Genomic DNA, 21,296 nt, shown 5'->3' with positions numbered 1-21,296 from the left:
AGTAATTAATGGTGAGCCTTCCCCTGGGACTGAAGGAGGGTTGAAGCCGAGGCGAAGGCAGCAATTAGCAAGCGACGCAGAACCTGCAGGAGCACTCAAGGCTCCCTGACGTCCCATCAATCAGACGCAGATAAAAGGGTTGAGTACAAGGGTGATGTTTAACCAAAAAGGACATCGTCAGGCGGCCCATAAACGATTTCCTCTTTGCAGGGGGAGACCATCATTTCTGGGTTAAGACCACAGAGGTTTTTCTTTTCACTCGTACATGGATGACATGGTTTACCACATCTAGGAGCACAGACACTTTTTACAAGCATGTAACGTTCAGGGTGGTTGTCTGTGTTGATTGATTGTGCTACAATAACAACACCAACATCTAGTAGGAACTAAAGGAAACACAGGATTTCACTCCGGTCATGTTTAGCAGATTTTTAAACTCCCTTATATTTGGGATAAAGCCGGTAAAATCCTCCCAGCCTTTGCCTGACTCAACGGCTGAGCTACAGGTGTGAGCTGATACAAGGCTACTGTTATCACAGAGAAAGGTCAGGGGAGGTTTTAGTGCGGGCTCAATCAATAAACCAGACAGCTGGAAGACGGAGATATTGTCAAAATGTCATCGACTCGCTCAATTATGTTTTGAAACCTTCACTACTGTTGTATGAAAAACTACCCCGGCTTTATTTAGATGAAGAGTCGATCCTGCAGAGTTTTCTTCCTCAAGACTTCCTCTGAGTAGATGTAGACTCCAAACACAGCTCCACTAATGCATCTCTAATTTCTTTATGATGCAGAACAAATAGAACAAAACCATATACGTGCTCTGGATAAACAAAAAGGAAATCCCCAGTCAGTGGTGTATATGCATGTGCTTACAGTAACCTATATCTTGTGTTTACACTCCAGTGGTTCTGTTAAAATCTGTGGGCGTGAGCTCAAAAAAAGAAAACCTCAGTTTCTCCAGGAGCCTGCATGGTCTCTGCTGTGCAGGTGTGAAGTAATCCCTCTGTTTCCCCCTCCCCAGTGAGTATCCAGCCACCTGTGCAGCACACAAACACACACACACACCTGCAACAAACAAGAAGAGAGCCAACCATGAATCATTCATTCTCATCGATTAATAATTAATCCCACCGAACAGCGAGCATGCAGATGACTACCAGCTTCTGCCACTAATTGGCCCCGGTAAGAAAGAAGCCTCTGTTGTCTGTGGAGAATGATTGCAGTCATAGGTGCGGCAGGAGGAGGGAGGGAGGGGGTTTGTTGAAAAGCCGATACTGAGGCGCTGAAGCAGCTGAGATGTGGGAAATCTGATCCTCCTGCTGAAAAAAATGATAAAAGAGAGACATAGAAAAGAAAAGAATGATAAAAGATTAAGAAAACGCAGCATTTCTTGGTAAAAACATCTCTGGATAAGGATTTCCAACACTAAAATCTGTCATAAATAGGATGATGTCATGTAAGCAAAACAAATTTAAACCCAGTCTGGGACAAGTTTACTCAGCCCTCTGCCTTCAACTATTTCTGAGTGTGTCTACAACAAGAAACATCACATCAAGGAAGGACGGTGTTTTTTTATATCATGACTCCCATATAAAGGAGACGCAATGTGCAGATTTACTCATTTTCTAATACAGTCAGCGTGTCTGTGAGAGAGCGGCTAATTCGGACCTCAGATATAAACACAGCAGGATAAAATAGTCACGTTTATATTTGGTCGGCTCGTTTTAGTCATGTGGTTTGATATAGTGTTTTTATTTATCAGCCAGATATGAACCCAAGATAGCAGTGCCAGTCTGTCGCCGTAGTGAAACTATGTATGGCACATGAATATATATTTACAGATTAATGGCCGAGTTAAAACAGGGTGAAACAATTCACTGTGTAAATTCTCTCAACCTTATCACAAACAGCGATAACCTCTTAACCTCAAAGATAAATAATAGGAGTTACTTCCTGTCGAAACGCTGCAGGCTGAGAGGATATTACACCTGATAGGATCCTGTGACTCATGCTGTAGTAAGGTATTTTCAGTCCTCGTGCATTCTGCTCCTCCATCTGCACACAGATGAGTCTTTGGCGTCCTCGCTCAGCGTCACTATCGCTGAGGTGGCTGCTGCTGCTGCTGCTGGAATTGAAAGGGATCCAGAAAGCAACATAACAGGCTAAGATTATCTGTGGCAGCAACAATGAAAACCAGCCCGGGCCGGACCTCGTCGTCACTGCTGCTGACCGGCAGTGGAAACACAGTCAAAAGCAAACAAAGGCCTACACCGGTCCACCACGCAGCCACGGCAAAGTCAACAACCCCATGCCAGGACTCTTCTTACTGAACATGCTCAGCAGATTTCTGTCTGGCTCTTATCCTGGCTCAATAAATCAGTCCAGGAGCTTGTGCCCAAAAACTCCTGCACCATTTGTGTCATGTGTTTCCATTAAAAATTCATCCACTCCGACTCCCACATGAGAAACTCAAGAAGGAGAGAGAGAAAATATCCTGAAAACCAAAACAAAATGGTGCAGAATTCAAAACAGTGGCGATGAGGGAAAGCACAGAGTAGCTGCAATGAAAATAGCTGAAATGGGAGTTTTAATGCCACCTAATTTATCCTCAGTCCGAGGACGTGTGCCCTTCACTTACTTCTTCAATGCCACACATGCACACATGCACACAAAAGGCTGCCACTTCATAAGTTTGCACACATCTATCACTCCTCCAAAGAGCTTATCACCCCAGGCAGAGAGGCCTCTTCTATCATGTTTATCAAATCAAATATAAAGCATGACTGGTTAGATATTTACAGAGTTAAAAATGCAAGTAAGAATAAGAAATTATTTTCTTCTTCATTTATCAGGATATATTTACTGTATGTCTACATGCATTTTATGTTGGATCAAATATTATCAAAGAGTCTGCCATTCACTACATGCAGTATAATGTAACTCATGAGGCAACACAAGCCAAAAACTAAGCTCTTGTGTAATCTTGTGCACCTTCGTATAGGTAATGTTGTGTGCTCTGATGTGTTCCCTCTGTGTGCAACTTATTTGGTAATCAAATTATGAGCAGCCTGCTTCTTTCAGATAAGATTACCTATAGCAAAGGAGGTGAAAGAAAAAAAGCTTCGAAGCAAAGCATCAGCCAAGCCACAGGAGAGGACTCACAGGTCCCCCAGATTTAAGATGGCGGGGATGCATCAGAAGCCACGCTGCAGCTTCAGAAAGCTTAAGAGGATCTGGAGATGAGTAGCTACTGCTAAACCTGAGTGAAGCAGGCAGAAAAAGAAGATCTCTGATCATCAAAAACAAGAGAAGGCCCCGGCCCCGGCCCCTTGAAGAAGGACCCTCATGTGCTCATCCATCTACCAGCCTATGCATCCGTTCTCATATCAATCAGTTGATGCAGTCGTGCGCTTTATAGGCTCAGCACAGCGCTTCCAAACAACAGCTCAGCAAAACTTGCACTTCCCTCATGAAATTGTAATCGGTGGCACAACCGTGTCACACGCTGTTAGTCTTCCAGAAAGCCACATGGACCCACAGTGCCTAGGGCTTAACTGGCGCCATCCACTTCCTGGGCACAGGCGAGCAGGCGTGCGCACAGCGGCTCTATTTATAGCTTCTTATTAGAGGAGGCTGTTTTCAAATGGGGCTGAGGAGATAAGAGGGCGGGCAGGAAAAAGGGGGCCACTCTTTGGAGGAGTTTTTTTTAATTTTTTTTTTTTACCTATCACTATATTTAGTTGTTGTGTGCAGCAGGAAGAAAATGTCACACTGCAAAGTCATGATTGAGAATTTAGAGGAGGAAGAAAGCAAAGACACTGGAGAGAAAACCTTCAGAGGAAACACTCAATTATAACATAATCAATACAGTCAAACTCTGACTTCACATCCTGCAGGAAAAGGGTGCGCTGTCCCTTTAAGAGATGCAAAACAAAGTCTTTTACTTCCTGTTTGCTATGCTAGCAGCCGGTGCTAACTCCTGCAGCACTCACATGCATTATGAAATGAATGGTTTAAAAACGATGTACATATGTGAATGAGTTTATATGTTTAAAAAAGAAACAGTTGTGGCGTGGTGAAAGTGATTTTACATATCGTTATTATGGCAGGGAGAAAAAGAAAGATGCTAGAAATGGCTGCTGCGACGGTGGGGGCGACAGCACCTGAACAACAGCATGTAAACAAACCTAAAAACCACGCGACGGATGTGAAATTAAAGGTTTCACGCGCACAGGTGAAGACACAGGTTCAGTGTGGAGACACAAAGGCACAAAGTGCTGAGACGGAGCGGAGTCACTATTTCACCCAGACCGACCTGCAGCTCAGACTGGGACAGGACTTCTTCAACCAGCCCTGCATCTCTCTGGCTAAAGCTTTCCTCGGCAAGGTCTCCCCCCTCTATTTATACTACGTACATATTTATATTCACTTATTTATTCGTATTCATCTCTGAAAATTGTGAAGAATCTAAAGTTGGAATAAAGTTTTGTATCCGTGCAGCTCAACGTGTTTTGTAAGGTGCAGTATAAAGTTGACACTGCTGCACATTGAGATCCTCCTGTAGCTCTGGGAACTTTATATTTAGAGCAGGAGTTTCGTTAAGTAACCTGTCAGTTCAGGTTTAAGGCTTCTGCTCATGCAACTACTGCCACTGCAGCATCATCACAAATAGTGCTGAACACTGCTGCAAGACCTACAGATAAACGATCCGTGCAAGATATAAAGGAGCAGTAAGAAAGAAAGAAATAACATTGGATACATTAACATGCTTAATTTATCTATTAGTATTTGCATCTTGTTTTTGGAGTGAATTTCAGAAACTGTGTAATGCAATGAATGTGTCTTTGTTTTCTCTGTGATATTAATTAATCTCAGAGACATCATTAACTTGATCATTCAATTAGGAAAGCTATTGAGTTTTAAAGCTGCTAATGTAATGAGGGTCTCTTGAGCATCAACCACTGTAAAATGTCAATCAATCAAATAAAAAAAAAGAAAGAAATACTGGACTTAAAATGTAGGGGAGAAGTTGGGAAAGATTTATTGAAAATTAGAAGAAACCCAAGGGTGAAATCAAGATGTATGTGTATTACTTTCCTTCTACATCATAATGAAATCTGGCTGTGATGTCAAGTGTTTGTTAGTTTGGATGATGATTTTGATTGTGTACATTGTTATTACATAATTTTGATGAGTTGTGTTTTGTTTGACTGGTTACATTTTTATTTTTTACAAAAACAAATGAACCAGCAAAGCAAAACATACTTACATTTTTTGTGGTCTGGTTTGTCAGATCAGTTCTAAAAAAAAAAATGTATTCATTTTGCTATCACATTATTTTTTCTTAACTAATCCCCTCGGTCCCTGCAGGTGTTGGTGCGCAGGTGTGCGGACGGCAGCGAGCTGCGAGGGAGGATCGTGGAGACGGAGGCCTACCTCGGAGGGGAGGACAGAGCTTCACACTCAGCAGGAGGCAAACGCACTGAGAGGAACACGGCCATGTTCATGAAGCCAGGCACAATCTACGTGTATCCAATCTACGGCATCTACCTCTGCATGAACGTGTCAAGTGAAGGTATAGAAAATATGAAAATAGTAGGGCAATTTGATTCTCTAACAATTTTTGGGTCCCGATTCGATTTAAATTGCGATTCTGATTAAACAAGTATTGCGATTTTATATTTCAGTTATTGTGATTTTCTTTCCTTAAACAAGAGCAGGTTGAACCAAACACTTGATAATACATCATAAGTCATATTTACAACAAAAACAATACATAACAGGCCGGTTTGACTTGAGTGTAATGGCATACATCATCTTACAATAAAGATTGGTCGTCAAAAAAAAAAAATTTAATAAATAAATAAAAACGATTCTTGTATGAGAATCGATTTTTAAAAATCGCCGGGAAAAAAAATCGCGATTCATTTGAAAATCTATTTTTTGGCCCAGCCCTAGAAAATAGAAGCACCTGCCTATAAGTTGTGTTTACTGATGGATGCAAATATAAGAATATTGTTCCTTTTTCTTGACATTAAACCTATACTATACAGCAGTTTGTTTTCTATCGTCAGCGTGTAAAGTAAAGGTCAAGAGGAAGGAGACTCAGTGGAGCCTTGCTGACTGATGCATATTGTGTGTTGTTTTTCTCAGGGGAGGGAGCCGCCGTGCTGCTGCGCTCCCTGGAGCCCCTGCAGGGTCAGCCCGTCATGAGGCAGCTGAGAGCAGCCCGACGCAAAGAGGGAGCCCGACCACTGAAGGACAAAGAGCTGTGCAACGGGCCGTCCAAGCTGTGCCAGGCTCTAAATATACCTCGCTGTTTCGACCGTCGAGACCTGGCCTCGGACCCGGAGGTGTGGCTGGAGAGGGAGATCCAGGCGGAGCCCGGCTGCTGCTGCGACGACGTCGACGTCGTGTCGGCGCCACGCGTCGGGATCGAGTCCCACGGCGAATGGGCCAAGAAGCCGTGGAGGTTTTATCTCCGTGGGCATCCCTGTGTCAGCGTGGTGAACAAAGAGGCAGAGAGACCGAGTCCGAGTCTGGAAATGCAATGAGGGATTCAGACGTGCAGACTTGACACACAGGACAGCGAAATGTCAAAAAGGACTTTACAGGAGTATTCCTCAAACTACTCCGCCATCTGTTCCCATTGTGGAGCACTTAGGCAAAATAAAAAACTGAAGAGGACAGTTTCTCTCACACATGAAATAAACACATTCTACTTTTATCATTTTGTAGCTCAGGAGAATAAATCCATGAATATTTGAGAGTGTCATCTCTGACCTGCAGAGATTAAACAAAATATTTTTCATCCATTTTTTTGTATTTATAGCAGTGATGCAAAATTATAATGTAAGATGACAGATTAGAAACTGAAGGCAGCTCAGGTTATCAGTGCCCATAAAAAAAACAAAAAAAACAATCTGTTCTGAAACGTACAGTACCTTTACTCACGAGTCTCTTTTGTTCAGGTCTTCCATCTGTGTTTTTTAATAAACATTCAAACTTGGGGAAATTCTCTCTCTTTCTCTTTCAGTGACTCAGTGATTTCACAGATGTTTGGATCGCTCTGCTTCCCTCAAAGCAAAAACAGCCCCGTCTGATGTTTACAGTCGTCCCCTGCTTTCTTTTTCTTGCCTGCGTCTTTCTCTTCTCCTCTCGCCACCTCTGGGATTCCTGAAGTGGAGGTATCTGGAGGTCTGGAATGATCATTACCCACCGAGTCAGTGCCCCTCTGTGCTGCTCAGTGCAGATGAGCTCACTTACACATCTGGGGGCAGAGCGAGCGACTATACGCCGGTCTTTCTTTCCAAAAAAAAATATTCACAGTGAATGGACACTCAAGGTCTTTTTTCTGTTCTGTACAAAATAATTTAATATTGTAAACAAACATTTGGCTCATAAAGGAAAAAAGACACTTTCTACACTGATGAAATCATTGTGTCAGTTCGTTTTTTTTAAAAAAACAACTCTCTTGAGGAAGGAGCACTTAGGAGCTATTAGCCGAGCTCTCAATTCGACATCTTTTTTCCAGTTGGTGAGAGCTGATGCCGCTACTCCATGGGTGACTGGAAGATTGAAATAATGGGATCCTCATGGTTGGTCACCACAAGGACACTGCGGAACTTGTCAAACAGCGTCTTGAGCTGCGAGCGCCTCATGTTCTCATTGTACATAATCTCTTCCAGGTGGTGATGTCCCCGGAAATAATGCAGCAGCCTGAAAGCAACACAAGACAGGCGTGCGTCATAACAGGCAGAAGGAGAAATGGGTTGAGAGCTGCAGTTTAACTGGATCGTTAGCTGTGTAAATCAACCATGAGACACGACTTTTCACACCTCTGATGACATCTTTCATTACTGTGCAGCAGGTAGGTCTGATTCCCCTGATTGATGAGCACCTCTAAGACACGTTTTTACTTTCATAATACATTCTCCAGCTAATAAGTCAATTATCTCAACCCTCCAGCCAGTGGTTTGCGATTGTATTTCTCAATATTCTGCGAATGCAATTAAAATAACTATTTTCCAAACCGTTGCACAATTATCATCTTATTTCCTACGAGACGGAGGAGTGATTCACAACAGAATGAGTCACTGGATCCCCACTAAAGCTTATCCCATCTGTTAATCTAACTGCCTGAAAGCACAGAGGAATGGGTAGTTAAAGGGATAGTTCAACATTTTGGCAAATTGGCCCATTGCCATAATCCCTATATAGTTTTTAGAACGGCAGAGCAGAGCCGCGAGCTGCTCAGAGCTACGCTACAGAGGCTCATGGGATTTCTTGGTTTCCCTCATCAAACTCATCAAATACACAATCCAACAACTCCAAAACGCTCTGGTGGACAAGTTGTGACCTGCACATTCACCACGCTATGAGATAATAACAGAATGTTATGAGACAGAGTTGTTTTTGAGGCAAATGCAGAGACTGCTTGCTGAAAAACTGCCCCTGACAGGAACGCGCATCAGCGGTTTTGCATGAATTTAACTCGAAAACAACTCTGCCTCGTATCATTTCATTATTATCTCATAGCGTGGTGAATGTGCACAACTTGTCCACGAGAGAGTTTTGGAGTTGTTGGATTGTGTATTTGATGAGTTTGATGAGGGAAACCAAGAAATCCCACTAGCCTCCGTAGCGTAGCTCTGAGCAGCTCGCGGCTCTGCTCCGCCGTTGTAAAAATAGCTTGCACCGACAATTAAAGGTAACGAACCTACTGCTATGACTATAGGGATTATGACAATGGGCCAATTTGACAAAATGTTGAACTATCCCTTTAACATTTGATGCACAAGCTAAAAGATGAAGAAAAGAGCATAGGGTATGCGTGTGTGTGTGTGTGTGAGGCAGCTTCAATTACCTGGCAAACATCCTCAGGTCCTCTGGATTTTGTGCGGCGGGGATGTTCAGAATAACCTGCCGCTCGTGCTCCGACAGGCTGGCGAGCAGCGTCTCCGTCATCCTCTTGTTGAGCGGAGAGTCGCCACCGGGCAGCAGCTCTGCGCTGGAGTTGTCCATACTGGGGCTGGTGAGGGTCATGTCATCGCTGCTGGCTGCACACAGAAGGGACAAAGGTTAAATATATATATTAGCTGTTAACATCTGGAAGAGCAGAGAGGCAGACGAGCTGAGCTGAGGAAGGACATTAACTCGGGGAGCCGAAGCTGAGAGCGCTCGGGGTGCTCAGGCTGCGGCCTCCGACCCTGGCAGCCAGCGGAGGATCTTCATCCCTCAGCCCCGGTTCGTCCTCGCCCGGCGGCACCAGCAGGCAGACGTAGGTGTGCAGCTGGATCAGCAGGCGGCGCTGGAGCATCCACACCACCATCTGGATCAGCTGGGCCTGGGTCAGGAGAGGGGAGGAGGGAGGGAGGGAGAATTGAATTGAGTTGAAAGCCTTTATTGTCATTATTATACATCAGTACAACGAAATTATGTGGCTACTCCACTTGGTATACAATCAATAAATAGTAAAATAGTAAAAACAATAAAACAATAAATAAAACCAACAACATCTATACAGAAAGTGCAAGAAATGGAAAGTGCAACAGTGAATGTTCATGAATGAGAGGGTGGCTGGGGGGGTTGTCATCTCTGTTTGTTTAAATGTGTTATGGCACAGTTTGTGAATCTGGTGGTTCTGGATTTGGTGGACCTATAACGCCTGCCAGAGCACAACAGTTCAAACAGATGATGGCCTGGGACAACATTGAACAAGTGAAGCTGAACAGGCTGATGTCCCTAAAACCAGGTCAAACGTGTTTTAAATCGAATATGAGCCACGGGGAAGAAGCCACGACTCTGATCTTGCTCTCATAAAAAATGGAGGCTGCAGACGCTGTAGCCGATGTCCCTCCGCCATTTATAATTCATCCCCGATGCTCAAACTGCTCGGCCAAACAAGATGGGTCGGAGATCATCGCCAGATGGTTCTGCTCTCATAACACAGCGTCCAAATTTACAGTAATAGCCCTATAAACTCTCGGGATTTCACATTTGTTTGCTCTTAATTTGTACAAAAATATCTGTTCTTGTCGCAGCCTGTTATCCCGAAGTCTAAAAATATTTCTTCAAACATGGAACTATTTTCAAGCCATGTGTTTTTGGAGGAAAGGATTTTTCCCCCTTTTTCGTCTTACTGGGAAACAAAACATACAAATCAGATTATTTCACTAAAATTAGAAAACACATGGGATCCTCGCTTTTTCTCAGCCACTGTGTAATTTTATTGCTGTATTATTTATTACATGTTATACATTTTTAATATCCTACCTCTTGTGTCGGGGCTTCCAGAGGGTTTCTGAACTCAGCCAGCGAGACAGGTAGCGAGAACTTGGCCAACATGGAGGGCAGATCATGACCAGGAAACTGCTGGGCAAAGTGCTCCGCCAGCGGTGAGTATCTATCCAGGGAGACATGACACAGGTTTATACTCTACAATGCCGAGCGTTTCCATGAGCACAGCTCTCTTGAATTCACTTTCCACAGTGTTGTAAGGGAAAGTCTATTGAAAAAGACAAGCGTTGCCAAAGGCTCAATATTTCTTTCATAACACATTCTGGGGTGATTTAACAAGTGCAGGCTCTGGAAATCTGAATTTAATAATAATTTATATGTGTTTTTCAGTGAATATGAGGCCTAAGGCACCGACGGGTGCTTCTGGGGCAGAATTATGGTCTATTAACTGTGCAGTAACTAGTGCAGCCAGTTGGCTTGCACACATCGCAGACACTCACAGGCAGATGTTGGCATGAGGAGACAGCATGTACACGTTGTTCTCGCACAGCGGGTAGATGATGATGGCTTTGCCCCAGTAAACCAAGTGAGCAGCAATTTGAAAGATCTGAGTTAGGAGGGGGGGAAATGTTTAGTAAATAATTATATTGTGAAATAACAGCAACTAAACATAAACCACAAAAAGTGAAAACCAGATGTTGAAGAGAAACGAGTACAACAGGAGCTTCTACTGTCCACTAGATGGCAGTATGATCACATGAATCTGCAACAGACTTGGCTCTTACACCACAGTTGCACATTTTGCACCATATTTGACATATTTACCATTTAAATAGATCAGTCTTTGATTTTCCCTATATCATATATGCACTTATACATATTCTATAACATTTACAACCTTTTGTGTTTTGTATTTACATGATAAATAAATAGCATCATTAATTTGTGGACTCTCTATCAGCTAAAAGATTGAAGGTAGTTGTGAATATTTTCTGTCACTATGGAAAAAGTGCTGCAGATGTTATGACTGCTCTGCACCTGAAGTAAGGCCAGGTCGGCGTCCTGGGCGAGCTGCTGCAGGTTTTTCACCGCTGAGCAGGTCTTGATGAGGCGCACCATGGCAGGAGAGCAGTCCAGAGGAAGCTGGTTGAGCAGCGTCTTCTCATTCTCCAGCAGCAGCAGGGCGTGGTACGGTCTGCAGACGCAAACACATGATACAGCCGCTCAATCAACAGACATCTGGACTGTCTCCTCGTCAGGAATCAGCTCTACAGAACAACATACAGCAGTGTATCTGAGAGCACCTACTCACCGCCGTTGTTAAACATAAAAACATTAAAACTTTTTATTCTTTAATAATACTTTTGCATATTTTACCAGCTTCAAAAAGACAAAAATGTAAGATATACAGTATCAGAGAGGCTGTTCATAACTCTTAACATAAGTAGACTGAACACTAGGGGGCAGCATGGACCATGGAAAACTTCCAATGTTTTTCTCAAACACTAAATAGCAAGTTCATGTACAAGAGTCTGCCCTTAAATAGCTGTTAACAACACAATAAGACATGATATATGATTAGATATTACAGCGTCAGTTTAAAGGATAAACTATTTTATATTTCATCCAACAACATAGATTTTTGTTATTATTATATTATTTTAATTTTTGCATTTTGCATTTTTCATTTAATTTTAATTGTCATATTTGCTGGTCATGTATAGGTGATGTATACTCATCCTTTGTCCCTGCTGCCATCAGGCTGTATAATTTATTCCTCAGCCAAAGGCAGTGGCTCATGATCTGGACTTCCAAGCTAAAACTAAAGCTTTACTTAAGCTGCTGGATAAATGAATTTCCCAGGGGTGATTAAAAAAATCTATCTTTCTATGCAGGCTACATTTTAGTGTTGGGGTCATATGTTTGTCACACCTGGTTATTTTACTGCTAAGTCGGATTAGCAACATTTGTGGGGAAAATAAAACAAAACTTTACTGATAACTACAAGTAAATGTTACAGTTGTCTTACATGGTAAATTAAAATGTGGAAACACAGCATCACCCAAATAGGGGAGAATAATTATTTTGTTAGTCTAAAGACTTCCACCATGTATTTGTATTTTATTAGCACATGAAAGATACAGTATATAAAACAGCATATTAAAAAGTGGAACAACAACAACAACAAACAGTAGATCAAGCAAATGTGCAGGAGAAACCAAAAAAAATCCCTAAGGGCTTGTCAAGTGGTCCTCCTAAAGATAAACATTCAACAGAAATTTAATTTACAGTAATGTGAAGAACAACATAAAACAATTAGAAAAGAGAGAGAGAGAAAAGCAATATTGTGTGGCGAAGCATTGCTCAACTGGGCCAATAGAAAGTGAATTATTTGTTTCTTAAATGAATTTATGCTTGTGCAGTTTTTAAGGTGAATTGGTAATGAATTCCAAAAGTGCGGACCTCTAAATCTAATTGAGAACTGAGAGAAAGTAGAGGTGAAAAAAGTGGGATGAAGATTATTTGCTGACCTAGTGTTGAAATTATGAATCTGGGAATTGAACTGAAATACAGTTTGGAAACAGATAGGAAGTAACTTGTGAATGGATTGATAAACAAAAATACATATTATACACTCAGGGATTGAAACAGGGGTGTGGATCTAGTGAGTCTGTTAGAAAATGTTATCATTTCGATGAATCGTTTTACCATGTTGCTGGTGTGAGAAGGGGGGTGGCACTGGGTGGAGCCCCTATATGGTTCTGTGTGATATGCCAATTTTGTATTTTTGTATCAAAGTCCATAACTGTCAACTGGGGTGTTGCCATCAGTGTAATTTTCACAAGTTCCATCACATAGAGTTTAGAAACTTCTGCTGATCAAACATAAAGATAAAGTACAAAAGAAAAAAAATGCAAACAAACCTTATGGCCTTAAGGCTGCGCTCTAACGCCTCTGGGGGGATGTAGTTGCCACCAATCCTGTGGATCTTGTGTGGTAAACAGAAACTAACCTCCAGCCAGTTGTTAATATGTAGCCGCACTACACCAGTTGTACAAAGGCTGAGAAAACACAGACATGATGATAATTAATATTGGTGTTAATAAATAAACATTTGGCACATTTTTTCTTGCAGAAAATATGTAAAAACACCCCCAAAAAAAGGCTGACTTGTATGAATGAACACATTATGTTACATCATTATAAAAGCATTCACTTCTATACAAATCCATTAGAAAGTGAGTTATTAAAACACGTTATCAGATAGAAAATAGACAAAAATGACCTATTATGGAAACATATTTCCATTTTAAAATATATACATGAAACATTCCTGGAATATATTACCAGTTTACGTTAGAGACTGTGCCATTTACACCACTTTCAAAAAGACCCTCAAACAGTGGTTAGTAGCAAGCCAGACCTGCTCTCATACATAACTTTTTCTCTTTCTATTTTTCTATATGGATTCTTAATGTGAATTAATGTGAATTGGGACCTACTTTTTGTGTAAAACTGTGTTTTATCTATTTGTATACTGGTATATTGTTTGTATGTTAAGACTTGCCTTAGGACAATGGATGTGAATTAGCAACTATGCTAACTCCGGCATATTTACATTGATGCTCTGGCTGACATGTTGATTAAGATGCAATGTCCTAATCAAATAAATAAATAAATAAATAAAAATAAATAAAATTAAAACAAAACAAAAGTAAAATAACTAAATGAGTGGAGGCGTCTAGTAATAATATAATAATAACATCACAGTTGCTGGGCAGATATTTAGAAAACATGACTGGGCACTTTCAGCACTTTCTCAGCTGTGAACATTATGTGTCTCTTCACCCACCTGTCGTACGCCTCCTTCAGGTCCCTGGCTAGTTTACATTTGGGAAGAATTTGTCTAAATGGGGACTGGGGGCTTCCGTCTGCTGACATCGGGGGAAAACACTGTCAGTGTTACAATACAAACCAGACACTAAAGCAGAAACGTGTGTTATTTTACTGAGACGGTGAGGAGCGTGTATCTCACTCTCGGTCATGGTGGTGATCTCGTCCTGGACGGCCAGCATCAGCTTGGCCTCTCTGGTCAGGTACTGGCAGCGCCGCTCCTCGTGCTGCAGGGCTATGGCGATGCGTCGTGACAGGTTGTGCATGCAGCTGATGACAGAGGGGTCGGCGTTCGCCTGTAGAGGCCGAACACAAGAGGGGAGAAAATTATTAATTAGTTTGTAGCTCATAAATATAGTTATAAACGTTTAAACTTTGATTAATAAGCTATCTCTAATGTGTTTATAATATGTGTATTTTAATACCTAACAGACTACAGATACAGCATTAATGAATCAACTATTATACAATTACATACCAGTTTATTAAATTATTGAGATGTACATTTATGCATGCATTTATACATACATTAAATAAACATGTACTGATAGTTAGTGAGCATTTTCATAGATGTTTTATTATAGATAAACTCTTTAATTGAGAGTTAAACATTTATAACTGTTTATAAATTACAGTAGATACTGTTTCATTTAATGATAGGAATATGCTTTATAAATGATCTATTACGTTTTTAATCATGCTTAACTGAAGATTAATAGTGTGTAGTTATAAATCTAATCACTATCACACTTCTAAAGTTTGTGTTTTAAAGGGATATTACAGTTGTCAAAAAGGTTTTGTCTAATCTGAAGTTTGTATTCATTAATTTTAGTGGTGGTTTTTCATTGCACTTCTTTAAATTGAGAGAATAGTTACTAACACATGCCCAGGTATGTAAATAAAGGGATAAAACAGGAATTGATCACTATGATACATATTTCTTTGCTTTTTAAATACATCAGGTGCCATTGTTTAATTATGGAATTAAATGAACATGTGCAAAAACATAAAAATAAATTACTGTTGTGCGAATTTTAACAGTGAACCCATTTAAATCTGAATGTATTATAAAATACACAAAAACAACCCACACTGTAAATACTAATATTATGTCATATTAAAAAAACAAAACAATTAACTGTTAATCCCACCCTCAGTTGCTGGGCAGATATCGACAAAACATGACTGGACAATTTTCTGGCCCTAGCCCAGCATTACTGAGACTTACTGGGTACAGTGACTCAGCACGGGCAGGGACAGGCTGTGCCTTGTTGAGAAAACATGATTAAGCAAAATAAATTGGCCCCTCCTCCCTCTGAGTTCCCATGCACTCACAGATAGAGTATACTGGAATATTATCACCCTCACACACCCCGCCTATTCACTAGACACACAGATTAACAGAACACTACATGTGTGTGTCCCACCCACAGCCAGCTGACTTAATTATGCTATCATTAAAAATAAAAGGAAATTAAGTTGTAATGACACAGTATTATCATCTACACTCTGTTTTACTAATATTTTTGTTCTAGTTTGCTTTAAACAAACAGTATCTATATCATTAGATAATTATAATATATATATATAATCATTATAATAACAATTGTATTTAAAAAATGCTATTAAATTTAATTTGTGCGGACCAAATCAAACTTCATTTTTCAAGACATGCAATTACAGAAAGAAATCTAAAGAAGTCTTTTCATACCCTGAGTGCAAACACCACATTAAACAATATCATGGTGGGCATCTCTCTCTTAGGCGAAGGATCTGTTTTAGAAACCTACATGGAAAGAAGACACAGTTTTGAATGAAGCATAAAACAAACCATGTTTACCATGATGTAAGTTAAATATAGTAAATACACAGGATGCAGATTCAGTTCAATGGATGAGAGACATTTGGGTCAAGGCTCCATTTAAGAAATTGTGAAATTCATAAATACAATCAGTTAACAGTTTATTAGGAACAGTGAACAAAATATAAATATAACCCCGCCCTCATGAAAGGTTATAATGCTCAGTTGTTATTGAGACTGTTTCAGAGAGGTGTTTATTCAACTGTATGATATGCATACATGCGGTGGAGGAAATAACACCTACATGTGTATGAAGCCATAATATTCAACAGCAGCTCAAAATGCACCTTTAAACATGACTGTGAAGTTAAATCAACACATCTCTGAAATGGTTTCAAAACAAACTGATAAACTGTGAAAACAATAAGCTTATTAAAGGGAGGATCTGATGCAGGGCTGCTGTGGATTTTGCTTGGAGTACCTACTACTAAACTCAGTAACACTTTATAATAAGGACACACTATTAAGCATTAGTTAAGCATTAATAAATATTGAATTTTTCATTTATAATGCATTAATACTCATTAGTAAGTAGTTAATAGAGGAGTTAATTTGCAAAAGCAGATAACTCCATTTTTTTTAATTCAATTTTTTTTTTAATTATTATTTACACCAGGTGATATCAGTCAAACCAAAGTTGAGTGGCTTTGACCAAGGAGATGAGACATAACAAAAAAGACGTAGCTCAAAAAAATAAAGCTTTATTGAAAACAACACTATGCAAAGAATAATTCAAAAGCATCAGCTCATTTTTTTCAAAATGGCATTTATCTGCTTTTGCAAATGAACTCATACAGTTAGCGCTTATCAATGATGAGTAAAACATTTTTAAATGTGTTTATAAACTACATACTAATGAGTATTCGTGCATTATAAATGATGCATTTAGTATTTAAAGCTTAATTAATGCTTAACAGTGTGTACTTATTATATAAAGTGTAACCCTAAACTGTAAACTGAGTGTAAAACAGGAGGGCAACCATACATTTAAACAATAAAAGCTGCACTGGCACAATCACACATGCAGCCAAGAACAATTAGTTCCTCAGTACATCAACATCAAGGATTTGTGAACATCAGGGAAGCTGAGTCTGTGTGTCTCTGTGTAAGATCCACCTTAAAATGTCAGATGTGCTTCAGCTGCTTTGTCTTTTATGTTCATGTCATTGTCTCCACCCCCTGTGAAAGATTGTCACCTTAGCAACAAAAGCGGTGCATCATCATTGTTAAAAACAGAAATGTCAGCAGGGGGCACTGCTGAAGTTATATGACCAACCAAGCTGAAAACAATCATGGTGAAATGAGAAGTGGCCTCATCAAAGCCAAATAGCAAGACATGTTAATGTTATGGTAATGATGTCAAAAGAATAAAAAATTAGTTTTTTTTTTTAATTATATTTTTATAATAACAGCAGCAGCTTCAAAATGCACATTGCAAATGGCTGCCATCATTCATGAGCCTGCAACTCTTCATTAAGCTTCATGTGTTCCTACCTGAATGATGGGAGGATGCTGGAGGAGCGTAGGGTGACCCACAAATCGCACATTGTCGATCTTCAGTTCAAACTTCTTCCCGCACATGTCGGACTTGGTGGCCAGGATGGTGGCCAGGATGATGTCAGAGAACCTTGATGAAGATTGAAGCGCACGCTCAATAAGAAATTGTTTGAGGAGGGAGGAGGAGAGGTTACAGCACAGAAAGAGCTGGGACTGGTGAGAGAGTTGGAATTAGCTTGTTTGTTTGTTTATTTTTATTTTTTTTTACATCCCTGTCTCTAAGAGGAGTTGTGTTAATCAGATGCATCTGCCTGTGATTTAATTCAACAAGCAGAGTATAAATGAAAAAAAAAAAAGCTTGTGTGGCTACTGGAGAAGAGAAAAGAAGAAGAGGTCTCCTTGCAGAAAAAAAGTGAAGTCGCTGTATGAATGAAGAACGTGAAAGACTCATGCTGGTTTGACTGAAGTAACTCATGCTGCGATCGAAGGGATAAAAATCAAGCTCTCGACTTCCAGTAAAAAAAAAAATTAAAAAAATTAGACAAACTGTAGACTTACCTCGCCAAGACAATTTGAAAATAATGTGTTTATTTCAGTTTGCATTTGATTTGCATTGTGTTTCCTGATGCTAAGTCTACATGCTAATTACTTTAAATCAAAACTTTTATGATCTCTATTTAACATTTAATTAAAGTTTTTTTAATTTCCAATGTGGAAAGGAGGAACAACGGTACAGAGGAAAGTAACACTGAGATCCCGAATTAACCAAACACTGGATGGACTGGATCTGCTACAGATAAATTTACAAGGATTCTTTGTTGTAGATTAGGGTTGGGGATCCATGTAGGACACAAAATAGGAAAGAAGGGGATAAAAAAAAAGACAGGGGTGATCTAAGCGAAGGAAAGGTGGTTTAGAATGATTTCGTCTTACCCTGCTACCAACTGTTCGTCAGTTAGTGGAGATTGCTCTCTGAAATGGGAATTGGGCCATAAAAAAGAAGAAAAAAAGCAAACAAAAGGGAAAATGCAACACACAGTTGGGCTGAATGCATAAAAATGGACATCAAAACAACCCGAACAAACATGTGATACTGTGATGATGTGAAACCGCTAATTACCACTTAATGCTGTCTCCAAGTGCACGTCAAGTGTGGTCAACGGACACAGAGAGAGAACAGATTTCATGATGCCTTCTGCGTTTTACTATGAAGTGAAAATGGTGCATCTCTGACTTAAAGGTCATCGGTCTGGAGGACATTTTTTTTCTATTTTACTGGAACAGATGTCAACATTGTTGACTTTGCAAAGAGGGAGGAGTCAGATATGTCAATCAGTCCTGACGGCTCAACCACTCTTCATGAACAGCAGAGAGGAAAAAAACTCTTTGTCTGCAGTCAGAACATGACTCAACTAAACCTCTTTCCCTCAGTGGACAAAAAAGAAAATAGTGAACTGCTAAAATCCTATTTTTCTTGTAAATATGACTAACTCCTGGTTGGAATATGTATGTTTTCAGACACCTTATCCCAAAAGCCTGGTGTGTGTTTAACACAAAAAAAAAATCAGTGCCCCACATTTTCACAAAAGGAGCAAACAACATACAGTGTGACCTAAAATTGCTGTTTATAAACCTGTGTTTTTTTCACCAGTTCAGATGAACAAACTTAAAAAGCAGCTTTAGACAAGAAAAAAAAATGAATTCAATAATGCTCAAACATGGGAGGCTAAATTAACCAATGTCAATATTCTCTATTCTAGAGTAAGATGAATATGTGGCTCTCAGAACAAGCTGTAAATCCACTTGCAGTGAATTTTATGACAATAATTAAATGTACAAAAAACACTAATATCATATGAAGAACAAAAAAAAAAATTACCTGGAATCACCATCTTGATCCTCAAGACCATCTCCGGTTGTGTTCAGCACATATGGACTTCGTTGTTTTGCTTGTGGGCAGAAATAATAGTGTTAGTTCACATGACTAAAGACCCAAAACACACAGGCAGTGACATAAACAGTAACAATGTTCAAATCATGGAACCAGTATGGATGATGTGAAGAATAACATTCAGACAGCCTAAACCCGCAGAATGAGTATGCAACTTCTCCAAGATACTTATAGCAACCTACCTGCCCAGTACCATAGGGAAAGAAAATGTGTGCAAGCAGGAGACCTGCTGCTGATTTAATTGATTAGTATAGTCATTATTTTCACTGTACTTACTTGCTATGACATACAAAAGTACTGAACTAAATATATTGATTGTGCTCAGAAAGTGAACTGGAAATCGTCTTTTCATAGAGATTAGGATCATAAACGGATCCAATAAAGGGATAGTTCAACATTTTGGCAGATTCGCCTACTGCCATAATCCCTATAGTCATAGCAGTAGGCTAATCACCTGTAATTATCGGTGCATGTTGTTTTGAGATCAGCAGGGCAGAGACGTGAGCTGCTCAGCGAACACAATGGAGGTGAACGGTACAGGTCCCCTGTCCCTCATCAAACTCATCAATACACAATCCAACAACTCCAAAACGCTCTCGTAGAGAAGTTGTGACCTGCACATTCACCACACTAGTAGCCTATGAAATAATCATGTATAATTATGTAACATTACGACACATGAAGCAAATACTCAGAACTACTTGCACTTTTGAAATCACTCCGCCCAGCAGCCATGTCTGAAATGTAGTTCCGGCTGCATTTGCCTCGAAAACAGCTCTGTCTCATAATATTACATTATTATTTCATAGTGTGGTGAATGTGCAGGTCACAACTTGTCCACTAGAGTGTTTTGGAGTTGTTGGATTGTGTATTTGATGAGTTTGATGAGGGACAGAGGACCTGTACCATTCACCTCTATCGTGTTCGCTGAGCAGCTCACATCTCTGCCCCGCAGATCTCAAAACAACATGCACCGATAATTAAAGGTAATGAACCTACTGCTATGACTAATAGGGATTATGACAATGGGCGAATTTGCCAAAATGTTGAACTATCCCTTTAAACACACAACAAAATCTGATCAAGACAATATACACTGTTTCGCTGTGGGATACTGGTGTGAGATGTAAAAACGGCCTCTGTGAATGTGTGACTATGGGTGAGAATGAATGGGAGGACACTGATTTCCCCCCAATAGCGAAAATTGATTAGTGACAGTGGGCTGGTGATGCTAATGCTAATGCTAATGCTAACCCTACCTGTCAGAGACGACGGGCATTCAGCCACTCTCTGGAAAGGATACCGAAACAGCAGCTTGTTCCCTCGGCTGCCAGAGCTGACCAGGATAACACTGATAGGACTGGTTTTATCTCCCGTTTTGTACACGCTGTTTTGAGGCTGACTGTACATGGACTTCCGGTCTTCTTGTAACCCGGCCGACGGGTTGAGCATCATGTTGAACTTCAGCGCGGAGCTGTCGATAATAAAGTTTTACCACGACTACACAAACACAAACACTCAGGTAACCTCATGAATTATCTAGTTAACTGGTCCAACTTCTCAGGCCTGGCTCTGTTTAGTTCTCCCTCCCTTCCTCCCCGTCCCGTACGCCCATGAACGGTTGTTGTGATTGTTTTGTGTCACCTTGAAAGATGTTCGACTGGGGAACAGGGACCGTGGCTACGAAGGTTCCCCCCTCTCAGCTGTCACAGCTTGTTTTCCCACATTCAGGAAATAAATAACGTCTTATAAAGTTGATAAGGGGCTGTGAAAATTAGACGACATGTCCATATTGTATTATAGTGACCAATACATTCAGGTATGTGAATTTAATTTGTGATTCAACCGGTC

The 21,296-nt window shown here is 40.3% G+C and overlaps 2 protein-coding genes across 5 annotated transcripts; one reads left to right on the top strand and one right to left on the bottom strand.

Moving 5' to 3' along the window:
- The first annotated feature begins 3,997 nt into the window (after window positions 1-3,997).
- mpg (N-methylpurine DNA glycosylase) lies at window positions 3,998-6,595 on the top strand. Its single transcript, XM_085783786.1, is given in 4 exon segments — window positions 3,998-4,390; window positions 5,374-5,578; window positions 6,157-6,530; window positions 6,533-6,595. Coding segments are annotated over 4 exon segments (912 nt in total). The 5' UTR covers window positions 3,998-4,105; the 3' UTR covers window positions 6,581-6,595.
- A 756-nt stretch (window positions 6,596-7,351) lies between these two features.
- Window positions 7,352-21,100, bottom strand: nprl3 (NPR3-like, GATOR1 complex subunit). Of its 4 annotated transcripts, none has more exons than XM_085783783.1 (14): window positions 20,705-21,100; window positions 19,374-19,443; window positions 18,428-18,466; window positions 17,492-17,624; window positions 15,848-15,922; window positions 14,279-14,432; window positions 14,096-14,174; window positions 13,167-13,304; window positions 11,281-11,437; window positions 10,743-10,849; window positions 10,279-10,408; window positions 9,160-9,349; window positions 8,870-9,062; window positions 7,352-7,722 (listed from the first exon to the last, which is right to left on the bottom strand). In XM_085783783.1, exons 1-14 carry the CDS (start codon window positions 20,898-20,900, stop codon window positions 7,557-7,559), a joined length of 1,827 nt encoding a protein of 608 aa, XP_085639909.1. In that variant the 5' UTR covers window positions 20,901-21,100; the 3' UTR covers window positions 7,352-7,556. The 4 variants fall into 4 exon arrangements, with proteins under 4 accessions (XP_085639909.1, XP_085639908.1, XP_085639911.1 ...); XM_085783782.1 differs by having other exon boundaries at window positions 14,096-14,177; window positions 20,705-21,099; XM_085783785.1 differs by lacking the exon at window positions 18,428-18,466.
- Between the last annotated feature and the right edge of the window lie 196 nt (window positions 21,101-21,296).

The sequence above is a fragment of the Trachurus japonicus genome, chromosome 8 (genome assembly GCF_045865225.1).
Source record: "Trachurus japonicus isolate A0001 chromosome 8, Traja_1.0".
NCBI lineage: Eukaryota > Metazoa > Chordata > Actinopteri > Carangiformes > Carangidae > Trachurus > Trachurus japonicus.
The sequence above is the reverse complement of the archived record's forward strand: the minus strand, read 5'-3'. Positions and strand labels throughout refer to the sequence as shown.

Coding starts and splice junctions, on each gene's coding strand:
- nprl3 (XM_085783782.1), bottom strand. CDS start 20,900: ATGATGCTCAACCCGTCGGCCGGGTTACAAGAAGACCGGAAGTCCATG. Junction 9,350..10,278: donor TGGAAGCCCCGACACAAGAG/GTAGGATATTAA, acceptor CTCCTGACCCAG/GCCCAGCTGATCCAGATGGT. Junction 7,723..8,869: donor GACCTGAGGATGTTTGCCAG/GTAATTGAAGCT, acceptor TGTTGCTTTCAG/GCTGCTGCATTATTTCCGGG.